Source organism: Ovis aries, chromosome 9 (assembly GCF_016772045.2).
Source record: "Ovis aries strain OAR_USU_Benz2616 breed Rambouillet chromosome 9, ARS-UI_Ramb_v3.0, whole genome shotgun sequence".
Taxonomy (NCBI): Eukaryota; Metazoa; Chordata; class Mammalia; order Artiodactyla; family Bovidae; genus Ovis; species Ovis aries.
In genome coordinates, this window is record NC_056062.1 from 86,510,036 (window position 1) to 86,524,909 (window position 14,874).

General features: G+C 38.9%; 1 protein-coding gene across 1 annotated transcript in view; it reads left to right on the forward strand.

The window, feature by feature from the left end:
- Positions 1-14,444, forward strand: part of TMEM64 (transmembrane protein 64) — an 82,177-nt gene extending 67,733 nt beyond the window's left edge. The window contains exon 3 of the mRNA XM_042254504.2: positions 11,107-14,444. Within this exon, the coding sequence (XP_042110438.1) occupies positions 11,107-11,157 (51 nt within the window). The 3' untranslated portion in view covers positions 11,158-14,444. The remainder of the gene's footprint in view (positions 1-11,106) is intronic.
- Positions 14,445-14,874: the final 430 nt, after the last annotated feature.

The following is a 14,874-nucleotide window of genomic DNA, read 5'->3' on the forward strand; positions in this document are numbered from 1 at the left end:
GACATCAGAGTAGAAAAATGTCTGGAGGGTCCCTAAACCATGAGTATAGAAGTCTGAAATCAGAAAGCTCCTAATCTGCCTTACCTTTTAACAGTGTGAATAGTTATATTTCCTCAGAGAAATACTTGCATATATGGACATATTTTTTGGCTTCAGTTGGGGAGTAAATATGCTGACAGATATTAATCTGTCAAGTAGAGAGTTGGATAAAAGGATAGCTTGATTTTTTTATGCTGATTTCATTTAATGACCTTCTCTATTAGTTATCTATTGCTGCTGTAACAAGTCACCAAAAATGTGGTCTGTGCTGTGCTTAGTCATTCAGTCATATTGGACTCTTTGAGACTACAGGGACTGTAGCCTGCCAGGCTCCTCTGTCTATAGGGATTCTCCAGGCCAGAAATCTGGAGTGGGTTGCCATGCCCTCCTCCAGCATATCTTCCCAACCCAGGGATCAAACCCAGGCCTCCTACTTTGTGGGCAGATTCTTTACCAGCTAAGCTACCAGGAAAATCCTCCAAATGTAGTCACTTAACACAAATTTATGATCTCAAAGCTTCTATAGGTCAGAAGTCCAGGTGGGCTCATCTGGGTCCTCTTGCTTAGGAACTCAGAAGGCTGAAGTCAGCCCTGAATGTGTATTATCGGTGCGGCATTCTTTATTGGATACCTTGGAGAAAATATTCTTTCAGCCTATTTGAGTGTGTTGGCTAAATTCAATTTCATGTGATTATAGGAATGAAGTCTCCATTTCCTTGCAGTCTATCAGCTAGGGAAAGGTCTTCAGTCCTTGAAGCTACTGGCATTCATTTTCATTCTTCCCATGTGGACCCCTTCAGTCTCAACAGATTGTGTCTCTTTCCTATTTTGCATTTCTCTGTCTTTTCCTTGTGCTGTATCTCTCTAACTCTAGTCAGAGGGCATTCTTTGCTTTTAAAGGACTCCTATGATTATATGGGATGGAGATAATCTATGAGAGTTTTCTTATCTTAAGGAACACAAACTTAATTACATCTACAAAGTTCCTTTGCCACATAATATAACATATAGATTCCTGGGATTCTGATCCTGCTATTCTGGTATGGACATTTTAAACAGAGCCATTATTCTTGCCATACATTCTTTTTAGCCCTATCGTTTCTCTCACACTCCATTATAATAAAACTGTGATAGTCCTAGACATCTATAGCATTTTTCAAAGCAAATCAGCTGGCCTCAAGTTCAACTCACTCCATATATATTCTAGGTAATACAAAAGAACAAGACTGGAATTAGACCACTTATCAGTAAAACTTGGTGCTTAAAATTATTGGGAAAATACCTTCAGAATTTTTCTGGGGACAAGTCATTTTCAATCTATAATTCATTATCACACACGCAAAATGAATCATGTGGTTATAGAATAAAATATTTTTAAATAGTGAAGGAGTGAAAACTGTCTCATGTACCCTCCTTTTGGACAATACTTGAAAATGTGCCCCAGAAAAATAAACAAATAAATGAAAAAAAAATAAGATGAGATTCAGGAATCATTTTAGTCAATACCATATTTTAGTAAAAATATTTTTTTAATTGGCTTTGCAAAATCCTTAGACATAAGAGAGTTGGAAGCACATAGAGAATCATTACTTCTCATACAAGATTTTCTCAGTATTTGGTTTTTAAAAACTGTATGTATATGTTGCTTTGACTTTTAAAAAAAGACACTTCAAAATACTACCACTCTAAATTGAATCACTAGATTGAAGATTTCTTTAAGAAATAAAATGCAGCAGGGGAGACTCTCCATGACTTTCAAATCTGGGCATTGAGAAATCTTCAGCTTCTACTTAAAACTTAATATTTAAGACCAGCTACAGTATTTTAAGAAGGTCAAAACATATAGAAAGACTGCATGGAGGAAAAAAGAGCCATCTTGGTCAATAGTCCCAGTCAGCTTCCAGCAAACACAGCTCCAATTGTCAGCCAAATAAATGATTTGATCTGGCTATTTCAGCCCAGTTGAGAGTTCAGTTGACTTCAGCCTTTACCAATATTCAGGAAGCACCAGAACTGCGCAGTGGACCCCAGTCTATCCACAGAATCATGAAAGGTAAGAAATAATTGTTGTAGTTGTAAGCTGCTATGTTTTGGAGTAACTTATTATATACAATTAGATAACCCAAACAGTATTCACTTTATAAATTAATCCATTTAATGGATTACAGGTAGGTGGACTACTATATAAGCCCTTAGATTGTCCATTTATTTAAATATCTTATTTTTTAATCTTCTGAATATTTATTAGCTATGCAGAAACACTTTTCCCTTACTAGTAATCATTAACCAGGCATATGTCTTGTCTCTTTTTAAAACAATTTATTGATGTTCTGGAAATAGATCTATCACATATGTAACACTACTGGAAAATTTCCTTTTGAGAGATAAAAATAACTACTTACACTTTATACTGATGTGCTTTATTAGAATTTTTTCACTATCATTTTTCTAAGAACCTTCATTTTCATCCTAATTATTTTGATTCTTTTGGAAACATAGACATAAACACACACAATTTTTTTAAACTTCTTTTCAAATAATATGTGTTTAGTTAAACAAGTACTTAAGATAATCTCTGACATACTCCATGTTAATCAGTGATCTTTAAAGTTATGCTTGGGATATTCTTATTCATATGAAATATTCTAAACTTAGGAGTTAAAACCTTGTGCTTTCTTTGCTACCATGGCTCCAAGTCTTTCACCTCTGAGTAGCTTCACTTCTTCCATGCCTGCTCTTTACTCTCATTGCCTTTGCAGCCTCATTTCTTATTCTCCCAGTCCATGAACCCCTTCTGATTTCATTTATTTCATTTCATTCTGACTTTGGCTTTATGTATCTTCCATGATCAACCACTTCAGTGGATCTACACAAGCATTCCAGTATCATCAGGACTTTTTGCCCTGAAATGTAATAAAAGCTATGGCATCTTAGCATGACTGAAGAAAACCGCTGTGTAATCCATTGTATTATGATCCATTCTGGTCTTAGCTGAGATATCACTGTGATTGAGCAACAGCTTCTTGAATTGTCTCAGTTCATTTATATGTTCTGATATATATATCAGATTATATCCACTCTTGTAAAGTCCCTAGATTATCTGTTCAGTTCAGTTGCTCAGTCATGCCCTACTCTGCGACCCCATGGACTGCAGCACGCCAGGCTTCCCTGTCCATCACCAACTCCAGGAGCTTGCTCGAACTCATGTCATGGAGTCGGTGATGCCATCCAACCATCTCATCCTGTCATCTGCTTCTCCTCCTGCCTTCAATCTTTCCCAGCAGCAGGGTCTTTTCAAATGAATCAGTTCTTCGCATCAGGTGACCAAAGTATTGGAGCTTCCCAGCTTCAGCATCAGTCCTTCCAATGAATATTCAGGACTGATTTCCTTTAGGATGACTGGTTGGATCTCCTTGCAGTGCAAGGGACTCTCAAGAGTTTTCTCCAACACCGCAGTTCTAAAGCATCAATTCTTTGGCTCTCAGTTTTCGTTATAGTCCAACTCTCACATCCATACCTGACTACTGGAAAAACCTTAGCTCTGACTAGACGTACTTTTGTCAGCAAAGTAATGTCTCTGCTTTTTAATATGCCTCTAGGTTGGTCATAGCTTTTCTTTCAAGGAGCAAGCATCTCTTAACTTCATGGCTGCAGTCACCATCTGCAGTGATTTTGGAGCCCAAGAAAACAAAGTGTCATTGTTTCCATTGTTTCCACATCTATTTGCCATGAAGTGATGGAACCAGATGCCATGATCTTAGTTCTTTAAATGCTGAGTTTTAAGCCAACTTTTTCACTCTCCTCTTTCACCTTCATCAAGAGGCTCTTTAATTTCTCTTCAGTTTCTGCCATAAGGGTGATGTCATCTGCATATCTGAGGTTATTGATACTTCTCCTGGGAATCTTGATTCCAACTTGTGCTTCATCCAGCCTGGCATTTCGCATGATGTGTTCTGCATATAAGTTAAATAAGCAGGGTGACAATATACAGCCTTGATGTACTCCTTTCCCAATTTGGAACTGGTCCGTTGTTCCCTGTCCATTCTGTATAGAGAGCCAAATTTGTACTATAGTCCATGGGGTCACAAAGAGTTGGACACAACTAAGCAAGGGAGCGCACACATATGTTAATTACATTTCAGTTTTTCCCAAATGGCTCAGTTGGAAAATAATCTGCCTGCAATGTAGGAGACCCCAGTTTGATTACTGGGTTGGGAAGATCTGCTGAAGAAAGGATAGGCTACCCCCTCCACTATTCTTGGGTTTCCCTTGTGGCTCAGCTGATAAAGAATCCACCTGCAATGTGGGAGACCTGGTTTTGATCCCTGGGTTGGGAAGATCCCCTGGAGAAGGGAAAGGCTAACCTCTCCAGTATTCTGGCCTGGAGAATTCCATGGGCTGTATAGTCCATGGTGTCACAAAGAGTCCGACACAACTGAGCAACTTTCACACTTAAAAAAGAAAAAAATAGCAATTTGAAAAACTGCTCATTTCAGTTAATGATTTTTAAAATTCAAATAAAAACAATAAGACTATATTGTCTTTTAACTTATCAGATTGGCGAAGTTTAAAACTATAAGCAGCATAGTGCTAACAAGGATGTGCGACAATAGACAGGGTTTGGAGGAAAATGTAGTTTGAAAGTATCTTCCAGGAGAACCATCCCAGTACTTTTCAAACTTAAATACTATTTGATTCAGCAATTTATTTTCTGTGAATATACTCAAAGAAATAATAGGACAAAGGCATATGTACAAAGATATTTATTGAAACATTACAATGAAGCAAAGTGAAGTGAAGTCGCTAAGTCGTGTCCAACTCTTTGCAACCCCATGGACTGTAGCCTACCAGTCTCCTCAGTCCATGGGATTTTCCAGGCAAGAATACTGGAGTGGGTTAATAGTAAAGAACAAATGTAATGTTTTCAGCATAAATTATATTAAATAAGTTTTCATAAAGATCACTTTTGTATTAACTTAGAAAGAAGTCCATGAAATTCATTTAAGTCAAGCATTTTATATTCTCAAATATATATTATGTATATCAGTTCAGTTCAGTCACTCAGTCGTGTCCGACTCTTTGCGACCCCATGAATCGCAGCACGCCAGGCCTCCCTGTCCATCACCAACTCCCAGAGTTCGCTCAAACTCACGTCCATTGAGTCAGTGATGCCATCCAGCCATCTCATCCTCTGTCACCCCCTTCTCCTCCTGCCCCCAATCCCTCCCAGCATCAGAGTCTTTTCCAATGAGTCAACTCTTCGCATGAGGTGGCCAGAGTACTGGAGTTTCAGTTTTAGCATCAGTCCTTCCAAAGAACACCCAGGGCTGATCTCCTTTAGAATGGACTGGTTGGATCTCCTAGCAGTTCAAGGGATTCTACATACACATATATGTGTACAATATTAAAGGATGGAAGGAAGCACACTGAAACACTAATAGTAAATAGGTTTACAAAGTGAGATTAGAAGGGAACTTTGAATTTTTCTGTTCCCTAAATTTTACCATGATTTGTATTATCAGGAAAGTATCTTCCATTTTGAAACAAAAATGAATAAGAAATATTAAATTTTAATCTTTGGAAGAGAGTCATTTTGACTCACATTTTTATCCCTAAATGCTTTTTAAATGAATTCATTGTTCTAAATAAATATTTACATCATCCATGAGCAGCAGTAAAATAGGTGATTTATTTTTTAGAGTTTGTGAATAAAGTTATAATTTAAAGCAAAGCAAATTTTTGATATTGAATTGAAAATAAAACTAAGTTTTAATAGTTTTGAGAAAAGGCTTCTACTAACAAGGAAACATCTAGAACTCCAAAATATATGAAATTTTTACCAAAGAGACTCTGCGTAAAAGGAGGAAAAAATAATCATTATTGCTTTCATTTCTGAAGGTTACTGTTGAACAAAAATCAGTGAAAGATAAAATATAATTGGTGACTTACTATATTATAACTAACAGAATGACTGATTTTAATGTTAGGCTTCTCAACTAGTTTAGGCATAGCAATTCATTTGTTCATTTACATTTTCTAGCTACTCAAGGAAGTCATTTATAAGATTAAAGGGAAATGAATTTTCATTAGATTGATCTTTCTTTCAAAGATACCCATTAGCTTTAGTGGAAAGAACGTATCTATGCCAAGCGAATATATTTTCTGTTAGTCTACTCAAACAAATGAACATTATGAAAGTACTGGAACATTTTCACTTATATTAAATTTTACTAAAACACCAAAAAGATATGCACATTTTTTTTTCATACACAAAGAAGTACATCTGACAGTGTATATTAGCCTATATACAGTATAATTATATGAAATGATATCAACTGGCCAAGTGAATCTTTCAAATAAATTTTCTAAGTCTAGCAGTGTAAAAGCCTTTTACATTCCAAACATACATTTACTCTCTCAAATGCAAGACTGTCTGCTTTGGAAGTAGAGTATACAGTCTTTGAAAGTTCATAGTTATTTGATTATCCTTGAAATCAATCTCAAGCTTCATCTTAGTAGGCTAACAAAAGCAATTTGTGTGAAAAATATAATGAAATCTCAAGCTTCATCTTAGTAGGCTAACAAAAGCAATTTGTGTGAAAAATATAATGAATATCTAAAGCTGTATATTTATAACAGTTTCTCCAATAGCAGAAATATTAAGTGAAATATTTTTATCCAGAAGATATGGAACTGTGTATGAATTCACTTTGTCTAAACAATTCCATTTAAATAAAGTTTTGGTTGATGATTTCTATTTAGTAAATGAATTTCTAAATGTAACCCAAAGTTACAGTTTAATTTTCAAAAGCAGTATTCCTAACACTTGAGTCTACCCAATAACCAAAGTGCCCATTTTTCATTTTAATTAAATAAAGGAACTAGCAGCTAATTTTATTTTAAAAACGTAGCCAAACACTTACTTGATTTTAAAAGCCATATAATAGTGTTCTTAAATTGCCACTGTCAAATTTGTATAATTCTCTTAGAATAGAGCTATTAGTTAGATTGGATTATTGAGAGTCTATGGAGTAACAGAAGCACGCAGTAAATGTTCGTTTAGTTGAGTGTGACAGGAAGATGGGAGGAGAAGCAAGAGAACACGAGCAGAAACTCTTGTACCTTCTCATTGAAATATTTCAACAGCTTAGGCAAATCTTTTTATCCCTGTGTTACAAACAAGGAAACAGGCGTGAGAGAAGGGCAATAATTTTTCCAAAGTCACAAAGGTGATAAATGTTGAATTCAAGTTTTAAACCCAAATATCTGACCCCAAACTAGGGTTTTTTCCTCTTTATCATGTTACTTCCATCAGGCTCAAACCAGTCAGTACAGGGCAGACATTTTCAACAGTATGGATTTATTGTATCTCTAGGTCTATTTTGATGTTACACATGAATCACTTTAAGCAACTAGTATTCATAGGTGGAGCATTGGTTAACAAGAAACAGAGTTCAGACTGGAATCTAAGGACTGGATCTGGAAACAACAACCCACCTCTTCCATACACTTGACTAATAAGTGATTCGAATTCTCCATAGTGACAAAAAGGTTTTTTTAAGAGACTGAAACTTCCTATCCCCAGTATAAGATGGTTGATTTAACCTCAGGGCAGCTTGGGAGAAATTGCTTTGTCTGTCTCAGACTCAGTTTCCTCAGCAAGAAATGATGCTAGATATTGAGTGTTTTATTGCTATCTCTTTTTTTTTATAAAGAAATAGGAGATCTCCATAGAAACTGAGAGAAATTATGACATCCTAAATAAAATCTCTCCCTCTCAAGAATTTTTTGCCCCAAAGTCACTATAATTTGATAAAAAGAAAGGAGAGAAAGTAATTTTAAGTTGTCTGATTCTCTCCTGGGCTCAACAACTCTTCTGGGATCCCAGTCAGTTACTTCATTCCAGGCATGATAGTGCATAAAGGAGTTATTGCACCTTCTTAGAGGAAACAATTTTTCTGTCATTGTGATTCACTTCAGTTCAGTCACTCAGTCGTGTCCGGCTTTTTGCAACCCCATGGACTGCAGCATGCCAGGCTTCCAGGTCCATCATCAACTCCCAGAGCTTGTGCAAACTCATGCCCATGAAGTCGGTGAAGCCATCCAACCATCTCATCCTCTGCCATCCCCTTCTCCTCCTGCCCTCAATCTTTCATAGCATCAGGGTGTTTTCAAATGAGTCAGCTCTTCACATCAGGTGACCAAAGTATTAGGGCTTCAGCTTCAGCATCAGTCCTTCCAATGAATATTCAGACCTGATTTCCTTTAGGATGGACTGGTTGGATCTCTTTGCAGTCCAAGGGACTCTCAAGAGTCTTCTGCAACACCACAGTTCAAAAGCATCAATTCTTTGGCACTCAGCTTTCTTTATAGTCCAACTCTCACATCCATACATGACTATGGAAAAACCATGGCTTTGACTAGATGGATCTTTATTGGCAAAGTGATGTCACAGTTATTACTCCTAGTACATTGGTTTGTTTTGAACTCCTTGAATAAAAGTTGTATCCTATATTATTCAAGGTTTACATTTGTTGCAGTGCTCTGCCAATTTTCAAATAAGCAAAGTAATCTCAACATTTTCATATCAATAAGAGATCACAGGGTGGAGAAACTCACTTGTTAATTTGCACTAGTGGTCTTAGGGACTATTGAAAATTGCATTTTATAGATTAAAAGGTATGGACAAACAATTAAAACCCACTAAATATATTTTTTTCAGGGCAATTTCCTACTTCAAATTATTTACATAAACATCCTTTGCTCTAAGTGTACCATGAAAGTGAAATATCACCAAGTTTTAGCAGCACTTTGAATCATTAAGTCTTTTCTAAGCAATGGAATGAGACACTCATTTCTCTTTTTAGCAATGGGATGAGACATTGTATATTTATTTTCTCCAATAAAGCAAGAACAGGAAAAAAAGATTTAAATTCTGCTTATAAGAAAATTCATTTTAAATGAAGGATGAGGATGGGGAAATAAGGATGGGGAAAGCTCAAAATAGGAAAAGATAAATTTTAAGTAGAGAATAGACTTTCTATCTCCTGGAAAATTTCAGTTATGGCCCAAGGACTGTCAGTTCCTATACATTTAAAACGTGTTGTCTGTTACTGTTGTGCTCAATTGTGTCCGATTCTTTGTGACCCTGTGGACTATAGCCCACTAGTCTCCTCTGATGATGGAATTTTCCGGGCAAGAATACTGAAGTGGTTTGCTATTTCCTACTCCAGGGGATCTTCGTAAGAGTGAAATAATAATAATAACAATAACAAGATAAGAAAGTGGTGTTTTCACTACAAAAGTGAGAAACTGATAGGAAGAAATATTTGGGTCAAAGTTTTAACATACATAAAGTTATACATGTTTACTGTTAAAAATGAGAAAACAGGCCTCAAATGGAGTACCTTATGCTAAACCCTATATCACCAAACTAAGACTTAATTACAGGCTCTAGTTTTGCAAAAATGATATATTGAAGCAGTCAATCAGGAATGGCCTGATCAGGACTAGTTAGGTGGTCTGCCACCATGCCATAAAGGAAAGTAACCTTCCAATAACCAAGCTGCCTTCTTGACTAATGCAAGTTCCTTGTTTCTGCTCCTTTCTGCCTGTAAAATTCTTTCATTTTGTACAGCTCCTCAGAGCTCCTTTCTATGTGCTAGACTATGTGCTGCCAGATTCTAATGAATTTTTGCTCAGATAAACTCAGAAGCTTTAACATGCTTCCATTTATCTTGTAACAGCTCTGATGTCAGAAGAGGGAACCACAGACGACCCTGACAGTCCCCAGGAGTGACAAATAACTAGATGCAGCTACTTGTTGAGCCCCTTGAGTTTACTTCTTTCTGGAGGCGATAAGTCCCTCTCAGATCCTAGGTCCATAGATTTTGCATTAGGAGCTTAAAAGTTTGAGTGTTTCTTTCTCTGCACTGGATCCAGAAATCAGCCAGAGATGAACTGTGTTTGACTTAGAAACCAGACTAGGTACAGCTTAAGCTGAGCCAGATCTGGTGTAAGGCCTTGGGCAAATAAAAATTTGTTTTAAGGCTGAGCAAGCAAATTAACCTTAAGATAATTACCAAAGATAATCTTGAATTACAATAGCCACAGTGGAGAAATTTTAACCTAGATAAGCTTACCCATTTATGAGATGCCCTAGAGAAAATAAAGAATTCGTGGGCAATCCAGGAGATAGGAGTTCAACCCACAACAGTGTTCTTGCCTGGAAACTCCCATGGACAGAGGAGCCTGGTGGGCTACAGTCCATGGGGTCACAAAGAGCTGGACACGACCTAGCAACTGAACCAGCGCCACTAAAGAAAATGGGGTCTCGGTAAAGCACTCACCACAAAGTATGGAAGGAAAATGATTTTTTCTCTCCAGTTTATGGTGGTGAAAATGACACACACCAGGACACCCCAATAATACCAGAGCCTGCAGACGGTGGGAAGACTGGCAGAAACTGGCAAAGAGTGAGAGTTCATACCAAAGTTTTCCCAGGTTTCTCTCTGGGGTGTGTCGACCACAAATTGGCACTTGCCGTGAGTGCTTGCCATCTCTTTCTGCAAGGATTGAATCATGTGCTGCTTTAGCTGCTGACCTTCAACACCGCCTGAATGAGTTCAAGGTGGAGAGCAGAAATGAGGCATTCTGTGCTCTGGGAAACCAGCAGGACAGGTCTTCAGAGAGCTAGATATTTTCAGGAGCTGGTTTTATGAGCCATTTCTTGTATCTCCTCCTATCTTGAAAAGCACTAAAATCCTTCCTGGTGACAACTGCAGAAGCTTCACGAGACCAGCAAAAACTTTCTACAAAGAAAAAAAAAAAGTGTTTTTGATTGCAGATACTCCCCCTTTACCAAAATCACATATATTCGCTCCTTTCCCCCTGCCTCTTTGGAACAGTTTCTCAGAGCTGTCTGAGGTGCTGTCTCCTGGGCTGCAGTCCTCATATGGCCCCAAATAAAATTTAACCCACAACTCTCATGTTGGGCATCTTTTTCAGTCAACAGGTGCTTGGTCAAGAAAGGAAGATTATATTTTGTCTCTTCCTTTCCAAATTCAGGTTAACAGACTGTCAGAGGAGACCAGACCATCAAGAAAACATGACTTCTGATGACTCCAGAGATTGACCTAGGCCATGGGAGATTCCTCAACTCTTTCTTTGTCCTTAGAATGTATTTTTGGCTCAACATTCCCACAATGGGGACCTTTTTCAAGGATACAATCTTGAGAGCTAATACGTTGTTGAGATCATCTAGGCAGTGTTCTTAACTGAACCCAGTTAAGGCCTCTATGTAAACTTTTAAGATTCCAGTGAGTGAGGGCAAAGATTTACTTACCTTACAGACACCAAAACATCTTTCTATGTAAATTCCCTTGCTTATTAAATCTTTACCTACCTATCAGAAATCATCTGCCTCTTTCTTCAGTCTGTCCCTGCCTTCCATGTAGGGAGGTCAGTTTCAGATTTCACCCAGGAAGATCCCAAGGTTTCAAATCAACAATTCATAATCCAGCCAGGAGACCAAATGGGGTGGGAAGTAATCCCAAATTGGTCATCAGTCCCTGTGTGGGGAGGGTGGACCACTGAATGAGTGTGGGACAACTCCAAAAAGCCAGCTGGTTTGATGTGTTTGTTTGAGGAACTTCTGCAAAGTGGGGGAATGAATGGTTACACTGTGTGTGGCTCTTACTATGAACAGGTCTGTGGTGGCCACTGATGCTTAATAAGAGGCTGACTCTCACGTTAGAAAACTGGAAAAAGACTTTAGGTTAGAGAAGGATGTGTACCTGTCTCTGCTACATTCAGGGCTGGCCAACAAGGTGGGAGACCGGGATAATAAACTGAGGACTCTAGCACTCCATTTTGCAAAGCTAAGTAGGGAAAACCTGCTGTGAATTACTGTCCAAGTGCTTGTGACAAAGCCTGATTGGGATGCTAAGAGGTGGAAACCCTAGGAAAATGAGGAGAGTAAAGGAGAGGATGTTGTGGTGATTGACAGTTAAACAAACACTCCAAACTAAATGAAAGCAATAGCGCAGTAACAGTAACTCAACCAGCAATCGTTGTTCAGTCACTCAGCTGTGTCTCTTTGTGACCCCATGGACTGCAGCACCCCAGGCTTCCCTGTCCTTTCTGGAGTTTCCTCAAACTCACATCCGTTGAGTCGGTGATGCCATCCAACCATCTCATCCTCTATTGTTCCCTTCTCCTCCTGCCTTCAGTCTTTCCTAACATCAGGGTCTTTTCCAGAGAGTAGGCTCTTTGCATCAGGTGGCCAAATTGTTGGAGCTTCAGCTTCATCAGCCCTTCCAATGAATATTCAGGGTTGATTTCTTTTAGGATTGACTGGTTTGGTCTCCTTGCTGTCCAAGGGACTCTCAAGAGTCTTCTCCAGCACCACAATTCAAAGGCATCAATACTTCAGTGCTCAGCCTTTTTTATTGTCTACCTCTCACATTCATACATGACTACTGGAGAATCCATGCTTTGACTATTCAGAGCTTTGTAGGCAAAGTAATGTCTCTGCTTTTTAATATGCTGTCTAGGTTTGTCACTGCTTTTCTTCCAAGGAGCAAGTGTCTTTTAATTTTGTGGCTGCAATCACTGTTCACATTTCCTACCAGGGAACCAAAGAAAAACTCTGGATTCCTTAAATTGAGATATCTGGTTTTCTTTAATTACCAATAAATTTTTGATGTCCAGGCTACCTGACTTCTGTTACAAAACTTCTATATAACCTGGCTCCTCCCTTTGACTCCTCAGAGCAGTTCTCTCATGGTTACTTGAGATGCTGTCTCCTGGGCTTGAAGTCCTAAGAATTCCTACTGAATAAGACATAACTCTTGATCAAATCAAGATGCTGGTGTAGAAGGACATGCACTCATCTCCTCCTGCAACAGCACTGAAATCACAGCTACTTATTGAACAGCCATTAACAGGAGGACACTGGAACCCACCAAACTAAAAGGCATCACACATCCAAAGCCAAAGGAGAAGCCACAACAAGATGGTGAGAGGGGTGCAATCATGATAAAATCAAATCCCATAACTGCTGGGTGGGCAACCACAAATTGGAGAACAGTAATACCAAAGAAGTTCTACCACTGTTGTGAATGCTCTGAGCCCTACATTAGGCTTCCCAGCTTGGGGGCCTGGCACAGGGACTAGGAACCCCCAGGGAATCTGACTTTGAAAGCCAGTGGGATTTGATTATAGGACTTCCAGCGGACTAGGGGAAACATAGACTCTCCTCTTGGAGGGCCCAAAGAAAATCTTGAGTGCACCAGGACCAAGGGAAATGAGCGACAACCCCACAGGACACTGAGCCAGACTTACCTGCTAGTGTTGGAGGGTCTCCTAAGCAATGGCAATAGCAGGCCTAGGAGGTGTCCCTTGGCAAGTGAATCCTCTTGGAAGTCACCATTGACACTACCATAGAGCCTGAAGACTCCAAGGCTGGATCAACTCAAGCCAAACAACTCACAGGAGAGAGTGCAGCCCCACTCATCAGATAACTGGATTAAAGCTTTACTGAACACACACTGCACACCAGAACAAGAAGCAGTGTTTCCAACTACAAGTCCCTCCTGTCAGCCTCACCCACCACAGGCCAGACAGAAGAAGTGATAAGAACCAGAGCCCCACAGCCTCCAGAACAGAAACTCCAACCACAGAAAGTTAAATGAAATGAAAAGGCAGAGGACTAGCTCCTAGATGAAAGAACAAGATAAACCATCAGAAAAACAACTATATGAAGTGGAGAGAGGCAGCCTTCCAGAAAAGTAATTCAGAATAATGATAGTGAAGATGATCCAGGTTCTTGGAAAAAGAATGGAGACTATGCAAGAAATGTTTACCAGAGACCTAGGAGAACTAAAGAGCAAAAAAAACAGAGATGAACAATCAATAGTAGAATAACTGAAGTAGAAAGGCGGTAAGTGACCTGGAAGACAGAATGGTGGAAATGGTGCAAAACAGAATATAGAAAAAAAGAATGGAAAAACAAAAATGAAGACAGCCCTAGAGACCTCTGAGACAAAAGCAAATGTACCAACATTTGCATTATACGGGTCCCTAAAGAAGAAGAGGGCTCCCCTGGTGGCTCAGAGGGTAAAGCATCTGCCTGTGATGCGGAAGACCTGGGTTCGATCCCTGGGTCAGGAAGATCCCCTGGAGAAGGAAATGGCAACCCATTCCGGTATTCTTGCCTGGAGAATCCCATGGACAGAGGAGCCTGGTAGGCTACAGTCCATGGGGTCACAAAGAGTTGGACACAACTGAGCGACTTCACTCACTCACTCAAAGAAGAGAAAGATAAAGAACCTGAGGAAATATTTGAAGAGATAATAGCTGAAAAATTCCTTAACATGGGAAAGGAAATAGTCAAGTCCTGGAAGCACAGAGAGTCCCAGGCAGGATAAACCCAAGGAGGAACACACAGAGACTCACAGTAATCAAACTGACAAAAATTAAAGACAAAGATAAAATATTAAAATCAGCAAGGGAAGATGACCACCTATAAGGGAACTCCCATAATGTTATCAACTGATTTATCAATAGAAACTCTACAAGCCAGAAAGGAATGGCTGATATATTTAAAGTGAGAAAAGGGAAGAAACTACAGCCAAGAGTACTCTATCCAGCAAGACTCTCATTCAGATTTGATAGAGAAATCCATACCTTTCCAGACAAGCAAAAGTTAAGAGAATTCAGTACCACCAAACCAGCTTTACAACAAATGCTAAAGGAACTTCTCTAGGCAGGAAACTAGAGAAGCAAAAATGCTACCTAAAGAAAATAAACCCAAAACGATTAACAAAATGGTAA